The sequence below is a fragment of the Jatropha curcas genome, chromosome 5 (assembly GCF_041381405.1).
Source record: "Jatropha curcas cultivar XTBG-Jc1 chromosome 5, XTBG_Jcur_1.0, whole genome shotgun sequence".
NCBI classification, from domain to species: domain Eukaryota; kingdom Viridiplantae; phylum Streptophyta; class Magnoliopsida; order Malpighiales; family Euphorbiaceae; genus Jatropha; species Jatropha curcas.
This window is the reverse complement of record NC_143155.1, coordinates 170,112-198,017: the sequence shown is the minus strand read 5'-3', so window position 1 is coordinate 198,017 and position 27,906 is coordinate 170,112. Positions and strand designations below refer to the sequence as shown.

The following is a 27,906-nucleotide window of genomic DNA, read 5'->3' as shown; positions in this document are numbered from 1 at the left end:
CTCAATTTAGCGTATGGTCATGGAATTGAGACCTGAATAACTCTCAACTGCCTGCCTGCCTTCTCCCTACTTGTTATTTTCAGTAATTCAATCTTTAGCACCGAATCCAATTCCTCTTTCTTCCCCAACAATTTAGGGTTCCACAAAAATCACTCTCCGATTCGTGCGATAATAATCTCTCCAATCCCTACAAAACCATGAAGCAGCATTCCAAGAAGAAGAAGAAGCAACAGCCGGCACGCGCCTCCAATCCCTCCGGCAACCACAAGGGGCAACAAGATGAACAGCAAGAAACCAAAGCTGCGTTGGCGTTAATGGAAGCTTTTGATTCGATCTCATTAGAAGAAGTTTCCTCGGCTTGTAGAGAAGCCGACGGTGATATCTACAAAGCGGCTGGGATATTATCCAACTTGAGCGACAGCGCGGACGATCCGTCCACGAGTGGGTTATCGAGTTCTGACTTGACTTCAACTTCGGGTTTTGGTTCGAGTTCTAGTAGTACCACTTCGCGTTCGGGCTCGTCGGAGGGGTACTTGGAGGCTGATTTGGTAAAAAGAAAGGGCTTTCGAGGTAACAATAAGCAGAAGAGAGCCGTGGCTGTTACGGGGACCGTTTCAACGCTTCTTGGAAAGGACTATGTGAAGGCAAGCCCGGGGAGATATTCCGCCAAAGCAAAGAAGTTTGGTAATGGTGCTGTGGCCAAGGAAGAGGCTGAGCAATTCTTATGTTCAATGCTTAGTGATGATTCCGACCTTAGCATGGCTGTTGTTAGAGATGTCCTGTGTGAGCATTTACTTATGTATTCTTTTTCTGATTATAGCTTTCATTAAGCCTTTGTATTAAAAATACTGAACCATAAATATGACAAGCATAAACAATTGTTGGGGTAAAAAATGATCAATGGAGACGACGTAGATCGGCGACTATAGGTACAAACATGACGGGGTAGCTTTTTTTTTTTTTTTAAATCTTAGTCACAGTCGGAGATTACTCTCCTTATACTGAGAGTAGATCTTCTTCATGCATTTCCCATCTCGTGGAAGTGAATTTACTCTAAACCATGTGAATTCTTAAAATGATTGGCACAATAGTGAGCTTGTATTGTAGGTGAAATTTGTTTTCTTCTAATTTAGCGGCGATTGGTTCCTCGATCTCTACTGTTTATTTGTTTTGTATTGGTGCTCCATGAACAATGATAGTCTATGACAATTGAACTGTAGACTGTAGTAGCATGTACAAGATATTTTAGTCAATGCTTCATAGATCTATTATTTTTCATGATTGAAATGAATACTGTATTTTGAGGATTCTGCAGTTGTGTGATGCATGACTTCAAAACTTTTCTTTTGCAGGTCAGTGTGGATATGATGTTGAAAAGGTATTGAAGAAATTCTGAAAATCTTTTAGACTTTGATTAATATCTTTTCTTTTCGTATTCCCGCTTCAGTATTACCACCCACTGTGATCACCATCTAAGGGAAAAAAGTTGCCTTTGACAGAATGATGTGCCATATGAAAAGCAAATGAAGTTTATAGTTAAAAGGATTCCTTTTGGGAACTAGTTGTGGGATGATAATTGATGGCTGTTTTAATTTGATAATCTTTTTTTCTCATCTTTTTCCTAAAACAATAATTTGTTTTAATGTATTTTTTAATTTGCAGGCTTCTAATGTCTTGCTTGATTTATCTGCTTCCTCCTATGAGCAGTCTGGGAATAGTAGATACTTTAATGATACCATGATTCATAAAGAAGATAACACTTTCCTTGTTGAGCATAATGATAATGTAAGTGGTGTCATATGCATCACTTAACCTTGATGATTTCTTGGGTAATTTCTTTTTAATTATCATTGGCTTGCTATTATGTAGGAAGGTATTGTTAATTCTGTGCTTTAAAAAATGCTGCCCTACCTTTTTTTTTTTGTCTGGATGATGTGATTGAAAAAAATGTTCCTAGCTTGTGATATGCTTTTATTATCTTTATTATATTATGGTTTTTCAGTTCAGTACTAGTATAAAATTAGTGAATAAAGTTTATTTTAATCATTTAGAATCAAGGTTCTCAAAATCGGGTTTGTAACTAAGATCAATGGAGAGTCCATTAAATCGAATAGTAAAAATGTAAGAATTTATAAATCATATAAAATAGTTCTAAAATATATATAATCAATTAATTGTCTTTCTATAATTTTAAATATAAATATGAAAATCATATTTGACATTTGTATTAAGTTTTAACTGTAAGCTAAAATGCATTTACATATTAAGCCAACAAGGGATATGCTTATTTAAAATTGAGGAATTAACCAAGTTGATTATGAAAATTAAAACAAAAGAACTCAAATTTGGAAAATGTCATTTGGATTCATCTGCTGAGTTATTTTAATTGCTTTATAATTCCTCTGGTTCTTTTTTTTTCTCTTCAGATTTTCAATTTCCAATATATATTTTTTCTGTCAAACCTTCTATTGGAAAAATTTTTTAAAAATCAATAATTGTTGTGCCCAACCACCACTATCCACCATTTCTTTATTTCTTTTTTTACAAATCACTTTTTTCATTCTTTGCTCCCTTGATGTTTTAGTTCTCTGCATCTCTATGCTTGAGTTATCATCTTCATGTCAAAGCTTTGAAGTGGCCATATAAAAGTTTAAATACCCAAGAACCCATTGCTTTGTTGCCATGACAATCAAAACCTTGTGATAAAATTTTAGAATTTTAATATTTAAACTGCAGAATGTAAAGATAGGAAAACACAAATTTGAGCCACAATTTTAATTATGTTACTGAGGCAATGAGAAATATTACACCAATCTCAAACTGCAACAATTTGTGACACTATTTGAAACATGTGTTTCTTATTGAGTCGTGAACTCGTATGATTGAACAAGCTGACTCGTGTTTTGTCAGTGTGTTTGTTTGTATAATGGCAACAACCCTCCTATCTGTTGTCTGTTCGTTTTTGTATTTATTTGAACTGTTTATGTTTGTTTGCATGTTGCTGATTAAAGGATTAGGTTTCAATGCACTTATATTTGAGTTTCAGTGTTGCCAATTATGAAATAGTGATACTGAGCTAATTTGAGTGCATGTTCTACAAATTTGTCCATGATTTTCCTTTTGGCAATTCAGTTTGTTGTGTAGCATTCTGTAATTTTGTCTATTATGCCTAGGCTTCAAATGCTGATACTGTAGTATGTTTCATCTGTTTTGGTCCCATATATCTATTTATTCTTTTTGCTTTTGTCTTTTGTAGTTTCGCCCCCTAAATATGTAAATCCTGTTTTTGTGTTTTTAAAATTTTAATGTTCTTAGCTATATATTTGGAAGCGTCAACTGTGTTTTCTTGTTTATGTAGTGATTATTGAATTTGTTTTTTTATCAGATGACAGATAGGACATCTGACTGTACTTCCAGTTCAGCTGAAAGTGAAGTTCATGAAAGTATATGGGGTTATGATTGCAGGTATTTTACTCTTTTAGTCATTCTTGTTGCAATGCGCATTGCTCAATGGGTAGCCTTTCATGTGCCAACATTTGTGTCTTGCGTGCTTACTTAATGTCTATATGTGGGTATGAATCTGTCATTGTGAGTCCTATATATATTCCACAATGCTGTTTTAAAGTACAAGGGAAATATTTCTGTTAGAATAAACTACATAAATTGAATATGTTATTGATGGGTTCTGTTCCTCCTAAATCTTTTTGCCACTTTACATTGTTTGGGACCATAATTGAGAGGAAGAAAATAAAGAGAGGAAAAGTATTGAGTGAACTGAAAACTATTAATCCTTCCTCTTTGGATACTTGGGAGGATCAGGAGAAGGAGGGGTAATTTCATGTTGCCTCTTTCTTTCTCCAAATTAATATATTTGGGGTCCCATGTAATGTTTCCCTTCCTTCCTTGGATAAATGGAAAAATTCCTTTCATTTCACTTTTAAGGCATTTGTCTTATTTTCCATCTTCCATTACATTCGACCTTTCCATACATGCGATTAGTCTCTAATGTGCATGTTATTCTTGTTTCACACTCAGGTTCCTTATTAAACAACTGTTAACCCCATTTTTAATGATAATATTTTCAAGGAAGACAACTATGCTGTGAACATGTTGACTGGACCTCTCATCCTCGCTTTATCAACCCTCGAACTCTTGATCAATTGTGTCAAGTTTTTGTAGCCACCAAAAAATATGAGAGAGGTACCAGGACCTTAATTTCAATGCCCTACTGATCTTGTCACCATCAGACTTGCTGTTAAGTGTGCTGAACTGTCTGTTTATTGATTCAACATGATCGCATATTGCCACAAAGCTAGATATGTTGTTATATAATGACTTCTGTTTTTTTTTTTCTTTTATGGGAAGGATTTTTTAGATTGAGCTACTAATCTGTAGTTTGTCTATGGATTTACTTTCTTTTAGACCATTTTTGTCTAATATATAAATATATCATCCAAGACCTTACCCAATTTGTAAGCTTAGCTTCTTTTTCTTTTTCTTTTTCTTTTTCTTTTTCTTTTTTTTTTTTTTTTTTGTGTTCTAGGAATTATTCTCAGGTCCTTACTAGTTTTGAAGCTCCGTCAACCAGCCCAAGTGATGAGTCAGAGCTCGCTCAAAAGGTGTTGGAATCTTTGTTTAACATCTCCAGAAGTTCTGAACATGAACCAGGCACTATGAATTGGCGGAATGTGGTCAAGAAAATGCAGTCATTGGGGCATGGTATCTGCCCACCTAGTGATGCAGTTCCTCTACAAGAGACTTGTGGTATTTCATATTACGTAATTCTTTATTTTTAGTTACACTTCTAGAACCTGTTTTTTCAACATGGTTCTGTTGCCATCTCGTAATTTAGCTTTGCACTTGGTGCAACTGCTATTGGCAATGAATGCTAAATTGTCTATCCTGGAACACATGGAAAATAATTCTAACATATCTTTGTTTTGCTGCTTACCTGCATTTTGATCATAGCTAAGGGTGCTGAGTATCATCTATTTAGAAAACCTGCTAATCAGCATTGGGATTCAGTGAGATCCTACTATCAAAGAGTAAGTGTTACAATGTTAATGATAATATTCAACACTACATTCAATTTCTGAAGAGTGATTAGAAATTCTGGTTGTACTACATCTGAGAGGCAAATTATTCTGCAGGCTACGAAAGCATACTCTAATGGAGAGCGGCAGGTTGCAGCTTATCTTTCTGACCAGGTGAGTTTGCTTCAGGAAGTACATTTTTCTTTCTGTTTTAGGCATTTATCATTATCTACTCCATTATTTTATTGTTTTCAACAACCTTATCTAATATATTTTCTTTAAAGTTGTGAGGTGCATAATGGATGACAATTGGGCATAGTGTAGCTGCTAACTAGACTTCCCTGCTTCTCAAGAAAATTTTATGGTTTTAAAGATATATTTATTTTTGCCCTTTTAATTTTGTCATATTACAAATATATATTGATTAGCTATTAGATCATTGAAGGCAGAATACCTAGATTGAGAAGGCCACAATGTGTAAACTGTGTCGGTGCTAGAATTTTTTAACTTCATTCAATGGTTTTGCTCTTGCATCTCGTTACCAGTTAAGCTGCTGTTTATAGCTTACATTATGAACTTGTTATGTGCTCGTGTCATTTTATTTAGGACATGATCTAAATACCTTCAGGCTGCAATGCAGCTGCCATATGGCGGGTTTGGACATTGATGACAAAATTTTCTTTTTTTTACCTTTCTTTTGGGCTTTTGGGGATCCCTGTGATGTTTTAATTTGCATTTAGCTGGTGAAATTTAATGAGATAGTGACCTGGTAACTTGGACAGGGGAAAGTACAGACAAAATTGGCTCGACAGGCAGATGAAAGAGCAAGCCAGGATATATTTAAAGCCAGGTTGGTGCATGATAGAGTTCCATAAAGGATAGAGATGATTTTGTTTATCTGGCTCGACTTTGATATTCACAAGTGGACTTACTTATTGCTCGCCTTTTGCAGAAACAAGGGCATAGAAAATGTAATAACAATTGATTTGCATGGGCAGCATGTCAAACAAGCAATGAAGCTATTGAAGCTTCACCTTCTATTTGGCACGTATGTCCACTGTAAGTGTTTTTTGCACCAAGCACTCCCAGTTTTTCTGGTCTCTGTGCATGTTGGCACTTCTGATTATATGGACATTTTATCATCTTATTTACCAACCATTTGCAATCTGCTCCAGCAATCCAAACTCTGAGAGTAATCACAGGATGTGGGAGTCATGGCGTGGGAAAATCGAAACTCAAACAATCGGTATTTTTCTTCTTTCTGTAGCATTTCTACTACTTTGTTGTGTCCTATTCTGGAAAACTATTTAAGAGTCAAATGCTTGAGATTTTCTTTTGTCCATTGATTTCTGGCCTATGTGTCAACTTTTTTGGTACATCTAAGAGTATGAAAACAGAAATCATATAGTTGCAACAGTGATTTTGATGCTTTAGAGTGTTTCTTCGTGGCATGTAGTTGTTGGTGATACAATTTTATTAGTTTGCATGAGATGCCATGGCATCAAATTTCTAATTGAACAAAGTGGTTAGGGATGTTGGGAGCATAGCCTAGTCTGAAGCAAGCTTCAATGGATCATATTGTGTTGAACAATTTGAAACCTTAAATCGCGGTTATTTGGAGCAAAATCAAAGTCTGTAGTCTCTTATGGAATACCTTTCAGTCCTTGCCTAGTTGATAGATGTTAATTTGTTGAGTTAACCCATGTGATTTGCATTGATTTATGCCATGGAATAAATGCTGATTTTTTTTTTTTTCTTGTTGGCCTTTTTCTGTTCGGAGCATATCGGCATTTATGCACGAATTCATATCTCTAACCTCAACTTCTTGATTACTTTCATGACTAGCCCCATGAACCTTTTGTTTCTTTAGCCAAAGGGGCAAATTTCTGGGTTGTTGCTTGATGCATCTTGCCATTTGGTACTTGCAGATTATTGAACTTCTGGAAATGGAAGGTGTTAGATGGAGCGAAGAGAACCGAGGAACAGTGCTAATTAAGCTTGATGGATTCAAAGAATATAGCTTTCTGGATTCAAATAGTGATACTGAGTAACCCTACCTCAACTAATCCAGCTTATCCTGCAAGATTTATTGACACTTACTTTTCTTTTGGTCTTCTAGAAAACAGTCACTGCAGAGGCATGGTTCATTTACAGGAGACGACAGATTTCAGATGTTCATATTTATGTAGAAACTTGTTTCATTTATCTAGTTTGGTCAAAGGCTTTAGCTAGAAATAGCTGTTCCTAGAATGATCTGATAGATTAAGTGCCTCTTAACGAATTTGTATACACCTTGTATCGATGATAACTAATATATGGTCTCAGGATATACAGCTGCCTTTTGTAGGCTGACAGTACTCCCCTGGATTATCATGTAAAAAAAGTTGTTTGAACTATGTGTTTTACTGTTTAGTTTAGTTTAATTTAGTGCTCGGCTTGGATTGCAACTGCAGTTAATTTGATTAACTGAGGTCGTGAATTTGTGAAGATTGCAGGTTCAGCGGGTTCAATTTTTGGAAAATTTGACATTTTACAAATCTAGGACCGACTTATGAACAGGTTTTGTAAACATTGGGAGCAACAATCGGTCCCGTCCAAGTTTGAACCAACAAAGGATCACCGAAATCTCAATTTCAGTTATTTTAACTTGCCAATGTACCAATCGAAATGAGACGGATTTTAGCAACATACTATTTCGTCGTCGTTTTGTTCGATTTAAAGCTGAGACCGCTCAAATCTGTGTGTGAAAGCAGAGCTCGTTATGGTTATTTATTACCAGTATTTTATGACATCAGTAAACATGGGAATATGATGGGAGCAGAAAAACCTAAAATATCTCGAAAATATCTCAGCACAGTAGTAAAGCCTCGGCTTTCTTTTATTGTTCTTTTTGTTTTCTAATGAAAGCTTCTGTATTATCCGTCCAAGACGAAGATTTATTATTCTGACAGACCAATCAAAAGTCTCCAATTGGCTGGTTATCTTTTACAAAAAAACATATGATTGAATGGTCAGATACTTCAATCACAGCCAACTACAATAGACCGCCATGGCCAAGTCGGTTGGTCTCTGACCCGCTTCGTTTCTCTTTCTTACCACAAGATATAAAACTCTGGAAACAAAAATTTCGGGGTCCAATTGCGGCCATTTCTGCTATACAGAAAACAGAAATCTGAGATTGAGAGAGAGAGAGAGAGAGAGAGGCTGTATTATGTATGAAAACGTTTGAGTCATCTTCACTGGTGGAAGAGTCGACCATGGACGACACCACCACTTCATCTAAACCAAAACTAGAACTCAACTCTCTCTCCAAAAGCAACAACAAGAAGCCCCTCCCTGGAGGATCGAACAACTGCGAGGATGGAGGAGGAGATGATGAAGATGACATTGAGGAGGAAGAGTGTGACAAGGAGGTTTGGAATACGCTTTGCAAGAGTTTCAGGCAGGTGCAGTCCGTGTTGGATCAGAACAGGGACCTTATTCATCAAGTGAACGAGAATCACCAGTCCAGGATTCCCGATAATATGGCGAAGAACGTTCCATTGATTCGAGAGATTAATCGAAATATCTCGAAAGTCATCTCTATTTACTCCGATTTATCGGTCAATTTCTCCAACGTCGTGCAGGAACGGCGTCGCATCAATAACGGAAGCAGTGTGGAGAGGACGGACTGTTGATTCGATCGATGAATTTAAGTAATCTCGACCAACTTTGTTTATCTTATAGTCAATTAATAAGCAGTTTAACTGAGGTCGTGTCATGGTCATATTGGAGTCAAAGGTGTTTGGTTTTATTGAGTCTCTGTTTCCTAGGTCCTTCTTAAGTAAGGCAGTCTTTCAGGTGGTAGCGGTGGCCGCTGGGGTTGATAACAATAATGTTTTGCTTATGTGGTGATTATTGTTATGTTTGTTTGTGTTTTGTAAGGATCATTTCATGGCTGCGGGTCTGCTTATATCTCCATTATCTGAAACCCCCGCAGAAGTAATAAGGTATTTATGTTCTGTTTTGCTATTTTCATTTCATGCTTTTCTTTTATTATTAGTTTCTGGTTGATATTTTATGTGGATCAGTATATTTTGCTTTGAGAATAACATTTGCTTGCAGAACTTTCAACATAGGCCTGATGAGACATTTGAGTTGAATGGTTCTATATTGTTGTTATTTAGGCTGCTCTATTTCATCCTAAACAGGGGAGTTCATAGTTCATATGAGTAAATGCAGAATTGTATTCACTGCCAGAGGCTTAGTTCATTTGTATGTAATGCCGGTAGAAGAGTAGAAAGAGAGGGACGCCACAACTATTATATACAGTCAACTGTAGATTGGCAGTCCATTATACTAGCATGAGCCAACTCTAATCTCCTAGTCTTGCTGTCGTTGGACTACTGCAGTAACGCAAATGGCAGTAGCAAATCCACTTGTTAGATTATATTACCTTTCATGACTCTGATGGGTGATAATTGCCCCTGACAAATGTAGTGAGGCAGAATGAATTTATCATTTGAGCATCTTTAAGTAGGCCTTCTTTGGCAAGCTTGAGAGTGCCCGCTGTTTGTTTTACAAAAGTTGGGCAGGGTGAATTAACTATATTTCTAGGTGAAACTTGTTGTAGAATCAATGGGGTTTGGGGAAGGAAAGCAGTTGCTATTGATACGGGGCAGAGCTGGACTAGGAGAGGAAAATAATGGTGATAGCTAGTTATTGATTCAAGGTGAATTAGTGGCTGGTGAAGGGAGGAAATAATTGTTATATAAGTGGAAAAATAAGCTTAATAGTCCTAACATTATTCTAATGTTTTTTTTTGGGCAATGAAGACTGGCTGACATCTGGTGGTGAGGGGGGATAGGGTTATCGTTGCCTGGCATGAATTTTTTTTCTTTCTTTCTTTGAACTTGCCATTAGCTTTGAAATTGAGACCCATATATGTTGTGGGTTCCACCAACTGTTCAAGACAACTACTTTACTAGATGAGGAAGGCACTCATATATCATCCTTCAAAGACATTTCTGCAGTTTCTTATGACTATCTTCTTATTGTAATCTTAAATTCTGCTTTAAATGAAACATTAACTACTTGATTTATTTGCAAGAAGGATATTTTGCTGGATAATGTTGAGCAATGATGTCGTCCTTTCCTCCTGTCAATTGAATTAGTCTGCTTCCTATTTGGAGGTTAATCTTTGTTAGGATGTCGATTTGACTACCTGAGTTCTAGCTGCTTCTTTCTTCCCAGTCCTTTGAAAAATGAACAATTTGGAAACACAGGTAGAAGACAAAAAGGATAACTGAATGACAACTTCTAATTGTTTTATGTTAGCTGATTATGCAAAAGTAGTGCGATTTTGTTTTTTAGTGAGAGAAGCAGAGTATCACACATTCGATCTTTGACTGGAAATCTCAACAGAGTTAATATAATGTTGATGTCAAGTGTCTGCATCTGTGTTGTTATGTATGGATTTCTCGCCGATTTCATTTTTAAAGCAATCAAGTGTTAGCATATTCAAGTGATGACGACTCTTGTGAGCTTTGCACTTAAGGGGAATGAATTGGGGTGAAGCTATAGTTGACGGTTGCGGATAAAAAGGCAAATTATTTTTGAGAATGTTTCTTTTCAGGCTCTCACCAACTTTGACTTTCCATGTTATGTTGCTTCTTTCGGTTTCTGGCTTTTGGAATAAGAGTAAGGAAGGAAATACGAGCAGTGTTTCAAGCTTTTTCTATCTGTTGTTTGGTTTAAATAGGTTAGGATTGAAATTTCAGAAATGCCATACGTTTATGCTTTTAGTTTTTTTATCTTATCTACGAAAATATTAAATAAAAATTCTCGCTTATACTTATTTCTTCTCTTGATATTGGAAACAAATTTCTCTAATCTCAAGATGCAAATAAATTTATGCATTCTAAATATGGTTTGTCCAAGAGTTAAAATCGTAAGAAGTACGCATAATATCAAATTCAAATGTTCAGTTATTTGAAATGACTAGTAACTATCCATGTAGGCGTAATTATTGCAATTACAAAACAATACACAGATATTCCTTCGTTAAAAAAAAATGAAATGCGAGGTTCTACTCGGTAGAATATAGTTTCCTACATAGCATTTTATAAAGAGCCACTTAAAATTAAAAGATTTCGGTACATTAGCTACCGTAGAGTCATAGTCTCGTAGAGAAAGACAAAAGGGAAGTTCAAAGTGTTGCTACATTCTATAGAAATGGAAAATTTAAAGAGGGATTTCGCCACTGTCAGCGATCACAACCTTGCTCTTAGGTGTGCCATTCTGTCGTCCTTCAGCTTCAATTTTATAAACAGCGTCCATTCCAGAAATCACCTTTCCAAATACAACATGTCTTCCATCCAACCTTTACATATTTGGAAATTTGGTTATGCAAATAACTTGATATGAAAATACAGTATCTATATGAATCATCATAACACATCAAGACTTCGTAATTACCAGTTAGTTGTCACAGTTGTGATGAAGAATTGTGAACCGTTTGTGTCAGGACCAGCATTTGCCATAGACAAAAGCCCTGTCAAACAAACGATTTAAAAGTTTATTCATTCCAGATTTTCGATACTATCTCATTTGAGATTATCCTAGTCTTGATATAACAAAATATATCCTACCGGGTCCCGTATGCTTCAACTTGAAATTCTCATCAGCGAACTTCTCACCATAAATTGATTCTCCTCCTCTTCCGTCACCTAGTGTAAAATCACCTCCTTGGAGCATGAAGCTGGGAATAATCCTGTGGAATACACTTCCTTTGTAGTGAAGGGGTTTTCCACTCTTCCCAACACCTTTTTCCCCTGTAATGGAGAAACACGATATGAAACCAGCTTTTACAAAATTATTCAAAATGAGAATTGAAGACAAGGTCTAAGAGTCACTCCAATGGAGGGGACAGAAAAATTCAATACATATACATAAAAATTCACTTTACATGTTTTCTCAGTTTGTTTCTAAGAATACCACTCACTGCATCAGCTATCCAAATGTTTTTCAACACAATTTAGTAATAGAAGAAAAGCTATTAGGGCAAACACGAAGTCAAATTGATGTAGAAAGGAACTACTTATTCACAAAAAGATATTTCATATCTTACCTGTGCACAAAGCTCGGAAATTTTCTGCAATAAAAAACATACCAATTCATTAGTACCATTCTAAATGACGAATCAGTGGAAGCAACATTTATAATACACCATAAGAGACTTCCAGTTCCACACCTGCAGTTTTAGGAACAGCCTTCCCAAAGAGACCCATGACGATTCTGCCTGAATGACAATTCATATTTAGAGATATATTTTAGTACTGATATTTAGCAGAAAATGATATGAAAAATTTACATATACACACAAACACCAAAGATTGGAAAAATATCAAACATCTTGGAATAGAGTAGATCGAGCAAACAGAAATAGCTAGAGATAATAAAACATCCTCTTTAACAGAGTTGTTACCATGGTAGACCAACAGCAAGAACTTCCACTTCCATTTCCAAGAAAGTAAAGCTTTTCATATATATATATATATATATATATATATGTAATCGTATTAAGATAAGCGAAATATACCTGCAGGTTTTCCAGCAATCTCAACATCAAAGTAAACTTTATGGGTTATCTCTTTCAAATCTTCCTTAGACTTCTTCGCCTAAAAAAATAAAAATAAAAATAAAAATAAAAAATAAAGCTCTGAAAATTGTATGAGATATTCCCTGCAAAAATTTATCTGCTAGCTAATCAACCATTGATTAAAACATAATCGAAGACATAAAACACAACAGTGATAAATAAACGGAATCAGCAAGGAGGAATGTTCTTTCCATAATTTCAAATTCAATCAACAAACATAATCAATGTCCATATCCGAAGAAATGGAGAGACTTGATTCTCTAGTTGATAGATCCAGATGTTTAAAGAGAAAGAGAAATCCAATACTAAAGCGATCAAATCTTAGAGTGCTCAGTTCATTTTGAGGAAAGTAAAGGTTATTTACCTGAGTAACAGTTAGGGTTCCACATAGAACAAGAGTCGATAGCAGAACTAGAGCAAGCAACCTCGATCTCGCCATCTTCGTGTTCGAGTCTCCGATTCTCAGTCAGTTGGGCTTAGGTACTGAAGATAGATCATAGATGGCCTTTATAGGAGAATAGTTATCCAATAGGAATATGTCACGTGGCTCGATGATATTTTGGTTAAGCGTCATTGGTCAGATAAACGTGGAGGACCTGAAATTAAAATGGGCCTTCCCTTTGGAAGGCCTGCTGGAGCCCCTGTTACGAACATATTTTATAGGACTGGACGACAAAGTTCCGTACAGAACCGATCAAATCGATCGGTTTGATTTGATTTTTAACATACTTGGTTTGATTTTTATTTTGTTATAAAAAAACTGAAATATCGTTTCGATTTGGTTGAATTTTTATTAAGCCCAAGAAGTAACTGAAATTCACTCAAAAATAGTTAAAAATTAAATCAAATCTATCGAATTTGGATTTTATATTTGTTTTAAAAAATTTTGACTTTTCAGATCATACTAATTCAGTCTGATTTAAAGTCCAACCTACCAAGGGCTTACCTCTATTATTTTCTATTTGCATTACACGCGCTAGTTGCATTTGTAATTTTTCCTCGTATAAATTATTTAATTTTGGCTAATTATTTGACTTCTTTTAATTAGTTTTTGGCTTTATTTACAATTTTAAATTGTAATAGTTTCAAGTCAATATTTCTTAACTTGTGACAGTTATTTATATTTTGAATATTTTATATTAATCTTAATTCTTAAAATCCAAATAAACTAAATAGCATAAATAATATCTAATTATGTTGTGATTTCTTTTCCATAAATTTGAAAAAGGTGTTGGTGCTATCTCATGATTGAAGTTTATAGTTGAGAGGCAATATTCTAATTTCTTTTTACAATTTACATCTGGGCTATTTAACCAACTGTCATTAATGAAGCCACTGACTCAACTACCAGTCAGGAGTAGGCCTGAAAGACTGCTAGATGAATGCTGAGTCTCTCCGTTGTTCTCCACCATGGGTCCACCAATTCAATCATCAGTGGCTGTTCCCTATCAAATTCTTCTTCTGGTTAGATGGACTAATTCCAGAATCCCATTTCCAACAATACCTTCAAGTTTTTGCTCTTCATTTGTGACAGAATGGAAGAAGCACATCATCTCCATCATCATCATCAACATCAACATCTTGTTCCTTCTTCTTCGGCTTCTGTTGATGGTCCCTCTACTTCTTCTCTTTCTACTTCTCAAGTTCAAGAAGAAGAGGAAGGAAGGAATGAGCTACCAAGAAATGAGGATAATCCTCGCCATCAACTTAGCCATCATTCTTCTCATGCTTCTGTCATATCTTATCGAATAAACATAACCATATCTAATGTGGCACCCAGCGAGATGTGGGATGATGTGTGGTCATACCTTTTTGTTCTCGTCACTTTTTGGTTCTTTGGTATGTGTTTCTTCTCCTTTTTGCTTTTCATCAGCCTTTATTTTTTCTTTTCTTTTATCTCTGCTTTTAAAGGATTTTGTTTATTTGCTTATAATATTCCTTATTTGCAGCATCCATGACTCTCATTCTTGGGTGTTATGGGTCAGTGACCTTCCAGCTGGGCCCAAATTGCTCTCGCCTTATCAAAACCAATACTTTGTTTGTTCAGTCTATTGAGGTTTACTTTTCTCTTGCTGTTTTGGGTTACTTCTGCTGCTGCAACAAGTTGTTTTAACCAATCTCATTTGTTTTATGTAACAGGCAAAGGAGGTATATGAGCCAAATCCTGGGCCAATATTATATGGATTTCACAAGCCTCCTCCTTTGGATGTTGAAACCACCTGGACTGAAACACACAAGGCAGTTGTGCCTATTGATTTTCACAAGGCAAATGTTTTCCTTTTCCTTTTCCTGTTATATTTCTTATTGTGATTTCTCTTCAATGCTCGTCGCTTTAATCTAATTTCTTTTCTCTTGCTGTACTTCCAATTGAAGTCTTTCATGCATAAAAATTGTAGAGTTGTAGAGCTTCTGTTTATTTGATGTGTCAATCACATTTACTTCAATTACCTGCAGGAGTGGGTATACTTCCTAAATAAAGGGTCTAAGGTTGATATCTTTTACACTATAAAAAGTTCTGCACCTTTGTCCCTTGTAGTTGCTCAAGGTGATTCCTTCTTCTTCTACATTGCTGAGGTGGACCTTTTTCGCCCCCTTTAATTTTATGCTTAATTTATCCAATTGAAATGCTTTTTTCACTGTTACATGCTTGTTTTTTAGTCCATAAACCTCCTTAAATATATTTATGTCTTGGAATTATGTTTATCAACAGCTTATTGGTGCTTTAATTCCTTTTAGATAGTTACTAGAAATGAAGCTTCCTTCACATCTTTTGCAAATGGTCTATAATGTGCCTAACATGGTTTAGTTAGTCATTAGTAAAGCTTCAAACAATTTTACATTCTTGCATTTCATTACTTGGAGTTACTGTACTACATGATGTTATTACTGAGTTCTTACTTTTTGGAAAATATGCCTCGGTCTTGAAACCATTTCAATCTTTTAACCTTTTTCTCTGTTCCTACATGTTGCTGTTGCTATCGTGCTGTTGCCACTACTGGTTTCTGTCATGTGATGTGTTAGTTGCAGGATTGTTATAAACATTTATTCAATACAATTAATGAACACCTGAAAGAAATAACATAAATAATTTTTGTACTTGCAGGTAAAAATGGCCTTGTTGAGTGGATAGATGACCCTTCATATCCTAATTCAACTTTGTCTTGGAATATTATTTTTGGTAATAACCATAAGTAAAAGAACAGTTTTCATTTCTTTTTATACCATTGAGTCCGTGGATTAAGTGGTTTTAACACTTTTATCTCCCAGGAAGTGGCAAAATCGAGCAGGAAATTTTAGAGCCTTCTAACTATTATTTAGCAGTGGGGAACTTGAACTCTGAGGATGTGGAGGTATTAGTTCAACGTCAACATTTTCTTGTCTTATTATAAATTAATTTTTATCAGCTTCTATTCAATCCACTTCTAGTGACCTCACATACTCGAGATCTATGCACATAAGTTGGCTTATGCGGGTGATTGTACGTCAGAGTTTATGCTTTATGGTTCTAATTCAATGATTTATTGTCACAAAACGTATTCTGGTACTTGGAGAGAGTGAAAAATTATCCTTGAAAGACGTGTGCTTAATCATTAGTGTGTTTTCTTTTCTCTTTCTTTTTCCTTTACTTCCCCTATCCTTGCTGCAAAGCTAATTCTCATGGTCTTTGGATGACAATTTTCTACATAAAGACAAGCTGACACCTTCAAATCATTACGTGATTTGCATCCAATGGTTCTAAATTACACAGGTAGAGTTGACATTCAAGATGAAGGCTGTCATCTATAATACAACTCACTCACATTACATGTGCTCCATCAGTAATCCCTTATGTCGCTTGAAGCTGTCTCTGTTCAGAACAAGTTTTGCTGTCTTGACATCTCCAGGTCGTATAGAGGTAAGTGCTGCAGATTATTTTGGTTAATGGAAAGTTGGTTTCTAGTCTTTCAGCAACTAGTCAGCATTTGAATCGAGTGTGACGATAAGTTGTTAGTTTCAAATTATAAATGTGAAAAACTGTTGCTGTTCTTTCAGGGTTATTCAGATGATGATTGGCATGTCAAAATATCTTACAGACCAAGATGGATCACATACATTGTTGGATCAGGTTATTTTCGTTTCCGTTTGTCCTTCTTTTGAATTTAATGCATGTTTTTACATAATCTTCCGTTATTATATGCAGGAATTATGACTCTCCTTATGATGTTAACTTTGAAATTCTGTAATGCATTCCAAGCTTCCGATCAGGATAGCAATCAACCAGGAGAGATGAGATCAGAAAGAATCCCATTGCTCACTCCTAAAGATGATGATATCTCAAGTCGGGGTTCATCCTATGATTCTATCTCACAAGATGGTCGAGATGTTGATGAGTTGCTTGCAGCAAATTCACTTGAAGGGAAACCGTTACCAGAAGGCGAAAATCTCCAGAGTCTTTGTGTTATTTGCTTTGATGCACCAAGAGATTGCTTCTTTCTTCCATGTGGACATTGTGCAGCCTGTTTTGCCTGTGCATCCAGGTATTTCCAGACTTCTATGATCTTTTTAATTCCATTGTGCTTTTAGTTTTACTTGGAAAATACTCCTGCAATTTAGGAATTATTTTTCGAAAAGAATTCCATTGAAATTTCTTTAAACTAAAACAGGATGAAACATTTTTTTTTTTACTATGTAGGATAGCAGAAGAGCCTGGTACTTGTCCAATATGTCGTAGGAGTATGAAGAAAGTCAGAAAAATATTTACAGTTTGAGAAGCTTGTTTGAGAACTATTGTGCAAATTATTCTCCCTGGTAATGAAATTCTTGATGGTGCAGTCTGAATTTTTCTTGTCTTTTCTTTTTTGTCAGTGGGTATAATTAATTGGACTTGTTTTTGTATAAAGCGATATTTTGATGTAGGATTGTACAGAAATCATATGTTAAAAAAAGTATATTGACAGTTACTGTAAAGTGAATCTCCTCAAGGTCTCTACACTTGACCAAGAATTTTCAGTTCAGTGTCCTCTGTGTGTTCATTCTACTTTGCTAGGAAAAGTTAAATGCATATGAATCAAAATGCTTATATCTATTCCTCCATTTATATTATTTTTTAGGTTTGCAATATTTTGAATGGCACCCCTTTTAATTTTTTTTTATGAAATGATGATTATGAATGATAGTTTCTTTTTCTTTTACATGTACAATAGTGTAGAAATAAAATAATGAAAAATAGTTATTATACCATATAAGATAAGCTAACCTGCGCAAATCATGAAATATCAAAAGCATAAATTAACTATTAAATTCAGCAAAAAAAAAAAAAATCAAGAAAAGGAGCCCTTGAATTAGATCAACCCACCATTTACCTCACATTTGGATGATGGCAAATGAGAAGAAATAGCCAAAGATTGGAATTGCCCCTTGTAAATGCTTTGCAAATAATGATTTTACTAAGGGAGTCTTGGTAAAATCTTCCACTAATTTCACAAACATCATGAACTCCTCAGTGCTTTCTTTTCCACTTCAGCATTGGTGAAAAAGCCTATCAAACGACATCTCCACTAACTCAAAAGTGTTGGGATTCTAACTGATCTCGAGTGGGGCCCGTGAAAAAATACCGATGGTAAAAGTAAAATAAAATTATTATTACCACATATACCTCTAATAATTTAGATATTGACGATCGAATCCACCAGAAATAATAATCACAGTAAAAAAAATTAAATAATTACCGTAAATGCCAGATGAAAAATAAGAACACCGAGATTTATATGGTTCACCCTTCAACTGTTATGGGCTACGTGTACGGGACAAAAATTTCGAATAATTTTTCCACTAAAAATAGTAGGTACAAAAAGAGATTACAAAAAAATAGTGGCACTCTAAGTGTTTCACAAAAAAAACACCCCAAAAATTACAATCTTCACTATTTTCTCTATTTTCCCAATTTTAGGAACCCTTTACTAAAATTTTCTACACTCAGTAGTGTATTCCTATTCTATATATTTTGTTTTTGTACATTGTGACGTGAAAATCCTGGAGAAGGGGACGCGTAATTAACGCGTCCACTGAATGGATGCATTAATCACGCGTCCAAACTTTCAACAAAATTTTTTTTTTTCTTTGTTAGGCAATCTCTCTTTGACTGCCAAAACAAAAACGTGTTGTTATTGTTATTATTTTTTTCTTTTCAAATGTCTGTGGATCCCACATGTTGGAGGGACCACACAACAAAAAAGACTAGCCACTGCAAGAATACGGAGATGAAAACATTTGAATGATATCTCAATTTCAAGAACCCATCGCCCTTCACATATTGGTAGCAACAAAATCTCCAATCATGTCCAACGCAGTGTTACAGAGAGCAAAATCCTTCAAACATTATTACTCTTAATTATAAGAATATCTCATTAATTAATTTTGATTCTTATTTGATTCAACAATTCCTATTCTTGTTATTACCACATTATTTGAATATTTTGAATTTTTCTATATAATGATATTGCCTTATGGAGCAATACTAATAAAACGGTTTTTACCGATTTTGTGAGTTAACGTAAAGTAGTTTATCATATTATTTCGATTAATTGAGCTTCTCAATAAATAAATAAAAAATGATTGTTCATACTTATTTATTGATTCCACATCAAAACGATGTGTTAATTTTTTGACATCAAAACTGATTTCCATCAAAATTTTTATAATCAAACTTAAAAATTAACAATTTTACAGTTAATGTTTTGAAAATCTACTTTCTTAAAAAAGTGATTTTCTATATGAATAGTTACTAAAATTTTAAATGAGTAGATATGGGTAATTTAGTCATTAAAGATAATAGATAAAGGTAAAAATTTCGAAAGTTATAAATACAAATATGAAGATAAATATCTACATCTGAAAATTATAATCTGCAACTATTTGATTAAAAAAACAAAAAAAAAAAAAAAAAAAAAGAAGTGAGCCTTTTGATATAGGTGTACTTTTTTACCATCGATGGGCGCATGATTTCAAAAGAGAAGGAAATGTGAAAGGTAAAAACCAGAGACGGTAAAAAATAAAAAAGCGAAACCAAAAACAGTAAAAATGTAAAATTTGCCCAAAAAAAAGGGAAGCAATAGCCCAGTAGCCCGAAAGCCACGAAAATTACCCAACACAAAAGCGAAACCAAAACTCACCAGACGCGACGCAATGCCGCGAAAACACAATCCATCGCCATCACCGGTTCACCACCTCTGCAACAGAACGAAAATTCTCTCTTTCAATGGCTGCTTCTCTCAGGAGCACAATTCCTCGCTATCCCTCTTATCTCCTCCCTTGTCTCATCGGTTGCGTCTCTCTCACTCTCCTTTTCGTCTACCAGGTATACCAATATCTTTTGCGTTTACCTTATGATTGTATTTTTCAATTCTTGATTCGTTGCGGAATTTCATCGAACAGGTTGATAACTTCGCGTCCAGAACTAAAACGGTTGCAGGACACAACTTAGACCCAACGCCATGGCACATTTTCCCGCTCAAAAACTTCGATGAAGAAACTCGCCAAGCTCGAGCTTACAAAATCATACAATGTCAATTCCTTACTTGCCCATATACCAACGACAACACCACTGCGCAACCACGTCGTTCCAAGTCTTCCTCCAAATTGAGTGCCGAATGCCCCGAGTTTTTCAGGTATATCCATCGCGATCTGGAGCCCTGGAGCCGGACAGGGATAACGAAGAATCACATAATGGAGGCCAAGAATTTTGCAGCTTTTCGGGTCGTGATTTTTGGAGGAAGATTATATTTGGATCTTTATTATGCATGTGTGCAGAGCAGGTTGATGTTTACGATATGGGGATTGTTGCAGATGCTGAGAAGGTATCCAGGGATGGTACCCGATGTCGATTTCATGTTCGATTGCATGGATAGGCCTATTATTAACAAGACCGAGCATAGCTCTATGCCTTTGCCACTGTTTCGTTATGACACCACTGAAGATCACTTTGATATTCCATTTCCTGATTGGTCCTTTTGGGGTTGGTAAGATTTTCACTTATACAATCTTTAGGTGCTTTTGTTTGATATTGTCTTTTCGAAAAATTCCCTCTCTCTTTTGTAATTTATTTGTAGGTTTGGTTCTGTTGTTCAGTGCCCAAACGTGTATTTATTTGCTTGAAAGTGTTGCTACTTTTGGGGTTTTCCTTTTTCATGCATTTAACTTGATATCAACAATTGAGCAGGAATCTATATTTTGAGGAAGCAATATTTGGATTCCATTGTAATATAAGAATGTTTTGGTTTTTCTCCCTAAATTTGTCTTATAGCTGTTACTATTACAATTAATATTCAATATCTGCACAACTGACTCTCTATAGGCCAGAGATCAATATAAGATCCTGGGGTGAGGAGTTTCAAGACATTAAACGAGGTTCTCAGTCTAAAAGTTGGTCCAAGAAATGGCCTCGTGCATATTGGAAAGGAAATCCAGATGTTTTGTCTCCTCTTCGCACAGAGTTAATGCAATGCAATCACTCTAGGAAGTGGGGGGCACAAATTATGCGACAGGTTGAGTTCTATTTACATTGTCAAACTGTTATTCTAACATATGAATTATGGACATGAGAATCTTAATCCCAGAAATTATGTCTTGGTGTTGTCTGTTTGTTTTCCTCTAGAATTGGGATGAAGAAGCAAGAGCTGGTTTTGAGGGCTCCAAACTATCAAATCAATGTGACTACAGGTGAGTGTCGTTTACCATGGGATTTATATTTTGAAAATTGCCTGATTGAATTGTTTTTATGTGTTGTATGTATATTTCCTATTCAAACAAACAAACAAACAAATGCGAAATTCAGTTGTTTTATTTTATTATTCTATTTTATGCAATTAGGATAAACCTCCAGTTTTATAGTCCATGAACGCCCAAGTATTAAGAAAGCATACCAACAGAATCATTTTTGGTCATGCGTACCCATAATGAGTATGCCACAGCTGAAAGTTGCGCAAGGACTGGACTCTTTGAAGGAAACCTTCAATTATTTAAAAGAATTGATATGTCATTGGTTGGATGACAGTTTACTGTATTCTATGGTCGATGTTTAGATTCTCAAAATTCTCGTGTTCTATCTGATGTTAAGAGTTTGTATCTGTAAGTTTTCTGTAATATGTACAAGTGTTTTCTTCTGATTAGTTAAGTGCAAATATCTTGCATCTATTATTTGTTTTCTTGTCCTCTCCATGCAGGTACAAAATCTATGCTGAAGGCTTTGCCTGGTCTGTGAGCTTGAAATACATTGTATCTTGTGGCTCCCTTGCGCTAATAATTTCTCCACAATATGAAGATTTCTTCAGTCGTGGCCTTATTCCTAAGGAAAACTATTGGCCTGTTTCTGCGAATGAGTTGTGTAGGTCGATAAAGTTTGCTGTCGACTGGGGCAATGCAAACCCATCTAAGGTGTGTTCAACTTACGATTTCTTTTACCTCATCATCCAGAACTCCGTTCACATATCCAATACTGCCTTACTGGGGGCAAAACATTTGTTGTTTTAAGATCTTGATCTTAACTGAGCTGCAATTCAGGTAGGTTCTCTGCAGAAATAGTAATTAGTAACTGGTTGTTAGGTTCTGTTCTTAGTTTAATGTCATCATGTCCGCTGTTCATCATTATTGTAACTCCAGTCCTGGGTCCAAGACAAACTAGTTAATCCAAAATTTTCATTAATGTCAGGCGAAGGCAATTGGAAAAGCAGGGCAAGATTTTATGGAAGCCTTAAGTATGGATCGAGTCTACGATTACATGTTCCACCTAATATCAGAGTATTCGAAGCTGCAGGACTTCAAGCCTGTCCCACCACCTGATGCGCTTGAAGCGTGCATGGATTCCATACTTTGCTTTGCTGAGCAGAAAGAAAAGGAATTCCTTAAAAGATCTACTGTCTTTCCTTCAGCAACCCCGCCGTGTACCCTCCAGCCTGCTGATGGCAATCTTATTAAGAGTTGGTTGCAACAGAAACAGAGAGCTATTGAGGATGTTCGGGAAATGGAGAAACAGAATGTGTAAAGTAAAATAAATTTGTGCAGGTTTAGAGTTGCTTGTAGTTTGTCTGCTAGGAATGATTATTTTTTCACAGATGCAAAAACATAATTTCATAAGTGAAAATCATTGATGTACAAACTCATTTTTTTTTTTCTTGGTATAATCATTCCCATCGGGCGTAGAGAATACATGTTTTTCAATTTTCCAGCAAATTGGACTTCCTGGGAATTGATTTTGTATTTTCAACCTTATGGCATCGAGGTTGTTTGAACATAAACCGAAAATCGAATTTGTGTTCTCAATTTGACAGGACCAGGAGTGCAAATGAGCCGAGCTGAGCTTGAATCTATAAGGCTTGAAGTTCGGCCCGATAGAATTTAGCTTGGCTTGAAAATCAACAAGCTTGAAAATTTAAACCTGAGCTCAATGAAAGCTTGACTTGAGGCTCGAGCTTAATTTAGAAAATTTTAAGTTTGAGTTCCGTTTGAGGCTTGATGCTCTAGTAATTTAAAATAATATTATATATATATATATATATATATATATATATTTAAATTGAGATAACGAATTAGGTTTATCAATAATTCCTAAATCTGGAGCTCTATTAACTATTTTCCTATGATGATTTATTGGATTTAATTCAAATTGTTTTACATCTTCTGATTCTGGTTCACTAAGTTCAGAATTAGAAGTTTCTTCTAAATTATTTATATTTCGTGATGCTTGAGGTGTGTCAAGAGCTACTGGTTGAGTAGTCGCTGAATGCACTTCAAGTTTACTTAATTGATCTTTTAATATGTTGACAAATTCTTGTTTACTAGACTGTGAAATGTGATATGGTTTACAAACATGAGATTGAATTTTCACCATCATTCAATAGTAAAAGTTAAATCACTGTTTCTACAGGAAAAGCCAACGCATCATCCACAGTAAAGATTCGATGGCAGACCAACAACTATTCATCCACAGTAAAGGTCAACACTGCTCAAGATTCGGTGGCAGACCAAGCACTGTTCATAAATAGTAAAAGTAGAATAGTAAAGATTCTTTTCTATGTTATTTAAAGGGAGTCTATCCTCTTGTGAAGGCATAAGCTTGTATAACCACATACTAAACACTCTCTCATCCTCTCCCCCAAAAGTTCTTTGTAAGCATTCAACGTTCGAAGTCTGGATTGTAAACTTTTAAGAGGTTTGTGTGTGATCATTTTTACAAATTAATTGTGATTCTAGACATGTTACTGGATTTACACCTTTATCAGATTGATTTTCTTTAATTAAGTTATACCAATCAAAGAATTTTATTTCATTTTGCCTATTTAGTTTATAGTCTAAATATTCAGATTTTAATTCTTCAAAAGTATAAGTTTTTAGAATCTGCTTCATTTTAATTAAGTTTTTAATTTTAGATACTTCTTCAAGTAATTCGTTTTCAATTTCTTCTTTACTAAGTAAATTTAATGTTCGGGGTATTTTATGTCTAGTTTCTTACTATTTCATTACATTTTATAGGAGATCCATCTCACATAAAAGATAAAAATGCGGAATTACTAAGTAATCTTAAATGTAGAACATTAGGTGATTTTCAAGACTATAAAACCACTTTTCTCACCAGATTAATGTTAAGGGAAGATTCAAGCCAATCCTTTTGGAAGGAAAAATTCTTGGCTGGATTACCTTATTTTTTGGGGGAAAAAGTTAGGAATTTTATTAAACAGCAACATGGTAATCCTATACCTTACGATAAATTAACATATGGTCAATTAATTAGTATAATTTATAAAGAAGGACTACAAATCTGTCATGATTTGAAACTTCAAAGAAATTTAAAATATGAAATGCAACAAACTAAAAGAGAATTAGGATCTTATTGTAAACAATTTGATTATGACATAACATCTCCTCCAAGATGTGATGGTCAGTGTTCTAGAACTCATAAACCTAATAAACATTATAAACGACATGATAAAATATATATATATATATATATATATATATATATATATATATATATATATATAAGCTAAATAAGGCTCGACGAGTTTTCGAGATGAACATCATTAAACTCGAGCCTGATTTGAGCCGAGCTTTTTCAATCTTTTTTCGAGCCGAGTCGAATAGTTCGTGCGTCAGCTTACCTCATTTACACCCTTAGTTCGAACATACACATGATAAGATATTAATATGAGAAAGCCTATTAACAAAACGGACGGACTGCACAAAAGGGACGGAACACTAACAAAATGGATTACATAATAGGGTAGTATAACACTAATTAGCATAATACTAACACATTGGGCTAAACAACAGGGACAGTATGTAGTCAATTTAATTATAAATTAATTTATTTATCATCATATGATTAAGAAAAATTAAGTATAATATCTTATTTATTTATTTTGATAATTATATTAATACTTAATAGATGAAATTAGCCGTTCATAAAATCTTATGCACAACAAAAATTAAAAAAAAAAAAAAAAAAACTAATTTGTCTAAAATGTGAATGAATTATTATGCATGTGAAAAAGGATATTCCCTTACCAAGAATTAGAACAAATAAATAAATAAAATCCCTAGCCACCCACTCCACTCTTCGCCGCCCTTTCTCTCGTTTTTCTCTGTTCTCCTTTATTTTTCTGCTCTCTCTGTCCCTCGCAATGGCTGACACCGGAGTTGTAACTGTCTACGGCAACGGCGCTATCTATGAAACCACTAAGAAATCCCCATTCTCTGTCAAGGTCGGCCTTGCTCAGATGCTCCGAGGCGGCGTCATCATGGACGTTGTCAATGCCGAACAAGCCCGCATCGCCGAGGAGGCTGGAGCCTGCGCTGTCATGGCTTTGGAACGCGTGCCAGCGGATATCCGCGCTCAGGGTGGCGTCGCCCGAATGAGCGACCCACAATTGATCAAAGAAATTAAACAATCTGTGACCATTCCTGTAATGGCCAAAGCTCGTATTGGCCATTTCGTGGAGGCCCAAATACTCGAAGCTATCGGCATCGATTATATTGACGAGAGCGAAGTTCTCACTCCGGCAGACGAAGAAAACCACATTAACAAACATAATTTCCGGATTCCTTTTGTCTGCGGTTGCAGGAATCTCGGAGAAGCTCTACGGCGAATAAGGGAAGGAGCGGCCATGATCAGAACCAAAGGTGAAGCAGGTACAGGCAATATTGTGGAGGCTGTTAGGCATGTGAGGTCTGTTATGGGAGATATTAGAGTTTTGAGGAACATGGATGATGATGAGGTTTTCACTTTCGCCAAGAAGATTGCCGCGCCTTATGATTTGGTTATGCAGACTAAGCAGCTGGGAAGGTTGCCAGTGGTGCATTTCGCAGCAGGCGGAGTGGCGACCCCAGCAGATGCAGCGTTGATGATGCAGCTCGGATGTGATGGGGTGTTTGTGGGTTCTGGCGTGTTTAAGAGTGGGGATCCGGCGAGGAGAGCCCGTGCAATTGTGCAGGCTGTGACACATTACAGTGATCCTGATGTACTCGCAGACGTGAGCTGCGGATTGGGTGAGGCTATGGTTGGCATTAATCTGAATGATGATAAGGTTGAAAGGTACGCCAATCGATCAGAGTAATAGCAGTTGAATCACACTTAGTGGAGAATATATGTACCCATATACTATTCTTGCTTTTATTAGCTCTTTGAACTTTTCAAAGCTACTTTGATTATGTCTATTTGGTTCTAATATGTAATCTTAGAAACGATTGTTCTTTGAATTCTGATTTGTGGGGGCTGTAGGAGATTGGAGTTGTTTGTTTATTTTTTTTATATTGGTGGAAAATAATGAGGTTGAGTGGAGATAAAATGATAAATCTCAGGATTTCTGATATGATTGAAAAGTTGAAGCTTTTCCATTGCTGTTTCAAAACTATTTATTTGTAATTAGTAATTACATGTAGTTACTGTTTCTTTTCTTTTGAAAAGAGAGTGATTTTTGGCTCATTACAGTGCTCAGAAAGTTAATCATTTGGTGGTATTTAATTCCTGTTCTTGGTAATTTTTTTGATATCTTGTTTTTCATAATTATGTTGTTTAGTTATGATAGTTGATGCTGATAGATTTTCCCTCATTACTACTGTCCTGTTTGGTTGCTGTCATTTTTTCATACCACTAATTGGTTCTTGCATGTATGAGTTTGGTACACATCTAATATATCCTGTGATAAGAACGGCAGGTAGTTAGGCACTTGAAATGCGCAATTCTTACATTGTAAGCAGAACGTAATGAAGGCATTTTTTGGTCAGAAAGAATGTTGGTTAATGTTATGACTGTTGAGTTAGTATTTAGACAGTTGGATATAATATTGCTAAGCAAATTACTTTCCAGGGAGTGATAAGGTCTGAGGATCTTGTAGTGAGCAAAGTAACTAGTTCAGAGAAAACAAAATCCTGTTGTATCTTCTCTAATCTCTAGTCATAGACACTAATAAGATGATGAATTGAGAGGTCAGTTTTGTGTAATTCATTTGTCTGATTATCCGTCAATATATGTATACTTCTTGTGAAAGCACATCCCTTCCTGAATACCATCTGGATTTTTATTTGGGCCATAAGGACATAAAGTTGAGCTCTAAGCTCCTTAGGCTTGAGGATTTCATGTGGCCCGTTGGGCTAATCTGGTAGCTGATAGCCCGTCCCTTACAGAATCTTCACACATTCTACACCGCGTCACAATAGTAAGGGTTTGGTTCACTATCGTGTTTTTGAAATATGATAATTACATTTGCATATGTATAGCCTAAATTATAAAATATTTAGATAATTATGTCCTTTTGTTAGTTGTTTTTTTATTTGTGTTATGTTTATGGTAACTTTGTAGTTTAAGTAAATGAAAGCATAGTTATTAAATCCGGCCTGATCTGGTGGATCAACTTGGAAAACCAATGAATTAGCCTAAAAAACGGACTGATTTTACGGATTGAACCGAATGACCCGTGGTTGAACCAGTCAACCTGCATAGACACGATGACTCAGATCGATTTTTGATATTTTAGATTATAATAATTATTTAAAATTAGAATCATTTAATTAATATACATTATTAATATTTTATGACTCATTAATTGCTATATTGACCCACTGATTAAATCAATGATCCATTGATTGATTTTTTAGTCGAGTTTAATAACAGTGAATGAAAGATATTTAAATTGGAAAAAATAATTTTACATATTGTTTGCACTTTATCATAATTTAACAAAAAAAAAAATCTTATTTTTTCAA

The 27,906-nt window shown here is 35.3% G+C and overlaps 6 protein-coding genes across 13 annotated transcripts; 5 read left to right on the top strand and 1 right to left on the bottom strand.

The window, feature by feature from the left end:
- Positions 1 to 7,480, top strand: LOC105630385 (smr (Small MutS Related) domain-containing protein). 2 transcript variants are annotated; one of them, XM_012212189.4, is made up of 11 exons: positions 2 to 783; positions 1,353 to 1,378; positions 1,663 to 1,785; positions 3,386 to 3,465; positions 4,544 to 4,764; positions 4,969 to 5,045; positions 5,151 to 5,207; positions 5,816 to 5,883; positions 5,986 to 6,092; positions 6,209 to 6,279; positions 6,962 to 7,480. In XM_012212189.4, exons 1-11 carry the CDS (start codon positions 198 to 200, stop codon positions 7,082 to 7,084), a joined length of 1,539 nt encoding a protein of 512 aa, XP_012067579.2. In that variant the 5' UTR covers positions 2 to 197; the 3' UTR covers positions 7,085 to 7,480. The 2 variants fall into 2 exon arrangements, with proteins under 2 accessions (XP_037494724.1, XP_012067579.2); XM_037638796.2 differs by lacking the exon at positions 1,663 to 1,785 and having other exon boundaries at positions 1 to 783.
- A 599-nt stretch (positions 7,481 to 8,079) lies between these two features.
- On the top strand, positions 8,080 to 10,869 carry LOC105630372 (protein ELF4-LIKE 1). Of its 7 annotated transcripts, none has more exons than XR_005178033.2 (3): positions 8,080 to 8,728; positions 8,958 to 9,022; positions 10,648 to 10,869. XR_005178033.2 is itself a non-coding variant. In XM_012212177.4 (2 exons), exon 1 carries the CDS (start codon positions 8,249 to 8,251, stop codon positions 8,708 to 8,710), a length of 462 nt encoding a protein of 153 aa, XP_012067567.1. In that variant the 5' UTR covers positions 8,081 to 8,248; the 3' UTR covers positions 8,711 to 8,728; positions 8,958 to 9,050. The 7 variants fall into 7 exon arrangements, 1 of the variants encoding a protein (XP_012067567.1); XR_002284010.3 differs by having other exon boundaries at positions 9,200 to 10,869; XR_002284006.3 differs by having other exon boundaries at positions 9,138 to 10,869.
- Positions 10,870 to 11,075: 206 nt separating this feature from the next.
- Positions 11,076 to 13,195, bottom strand: LOC105630361 (peptidyl-prolyl cis-trans isomerase CYP20-1). Its single transcript, XM_012212168.4, has 7 exons — positions 13,037 to 13,195; positions 12,613 to 12,691; positions 12,265 to 12,312; positions 12,142 to 12,165; positions 11,663 to 11,845; positions 11,490 to 11,565; positions 11,076 to 11,394 (listed from the first exon to the last, which is right to left on the bottom strand). Exons 1-7 carry the CDS (start codon positions 13,109 to 13,111, stop codon positions 11,256 to 11,258), a joined length of 624 nt encoding a protein of 207 aa, XP_012067558.1. The 5' UTR covers positions 13,112 to 13,195; the 3' UTR covers positions 11,076 to 11,255.
- An 857-nt stretch (positions 13,196 to 14,052) lies between these two features.
- On the top strand, positions 14,053 to 17,737 carry LOC105630351 (E3 ubiquitin-protein ligase APD2). Its single transcript, XM_012212161.4, has 10 exons — positions 14,053 to 14,511; positions 14,622 to 14,728; positions 14,812 to 14,937; positions 15,127 to 15,217; positions 15,776 to 15,850; positions 15,940 to 16,022; positions 16,421 to 16,567; positions 16,705 to 16,777; positions 16,853 to 17,189; positions 17,345 to 17,737. Exons 1-10 carry the CDS (start codon positions 14,208 to 14,210, stop codon positions 17,418 to 17,420), a joined length of 1,419 nt encoding a protein of 472 aa, XP_012067551.1. The 5' UTR covers positions 14,053 to 14,207; the 3' UTR covers positions 17,421 to 17,737.
- A 2,035-nt stretch (positions 17,738 to 19,772) lies between these two features.
- Positions 19,773 to 22,878, top strand: LOC105630340 (O-glucosyltransferase rumi-like protein (DUF821)). The gene is made up of 6 exons (XM_012212151.4): positions 19,773 to 20,008; positions 20,086 to 20,669; positions 21,005 to 21,194; positions 21,305 to 21,369; positions 21,873 to 22,083; positions 22,358 to 22,878. Exons 1-6 carry the CDS (start codon positions 19,910 to 19,912, stop codon positions 22,688 to 22,690), a joined length of 1,482 nt encoding a protein of 493 aa, XP_012067541.1. The 5' UTR covers positions 19,773 to 19,909; the 3' UTR covers positions 22,691 to 22,878.
- Positions 22,879 to 25,222: 2,344 nt separating this feature from the next.
- Positions 25,223 to 26,626, top strand: LOC105630332 (putative pyridoxal 5'-phosphate synthase subunit PDX1). Its single transcript, XM_012212139.4, has one exon. It carries the CDS (start codon positions 25,326 to 25,328, stop codon positions 26,256 to 26,258), a length of 933 nt encoding a protein of 310 aa, XP_012067529.1. The 5' UTR covers positions 25,223 to 25,325; the 3' UTR covers positions 26,259 to 26,626.
- The last annotated feature ends 1,280 nt before the right edge of the window (positions 26,627 to 27,906 follow it).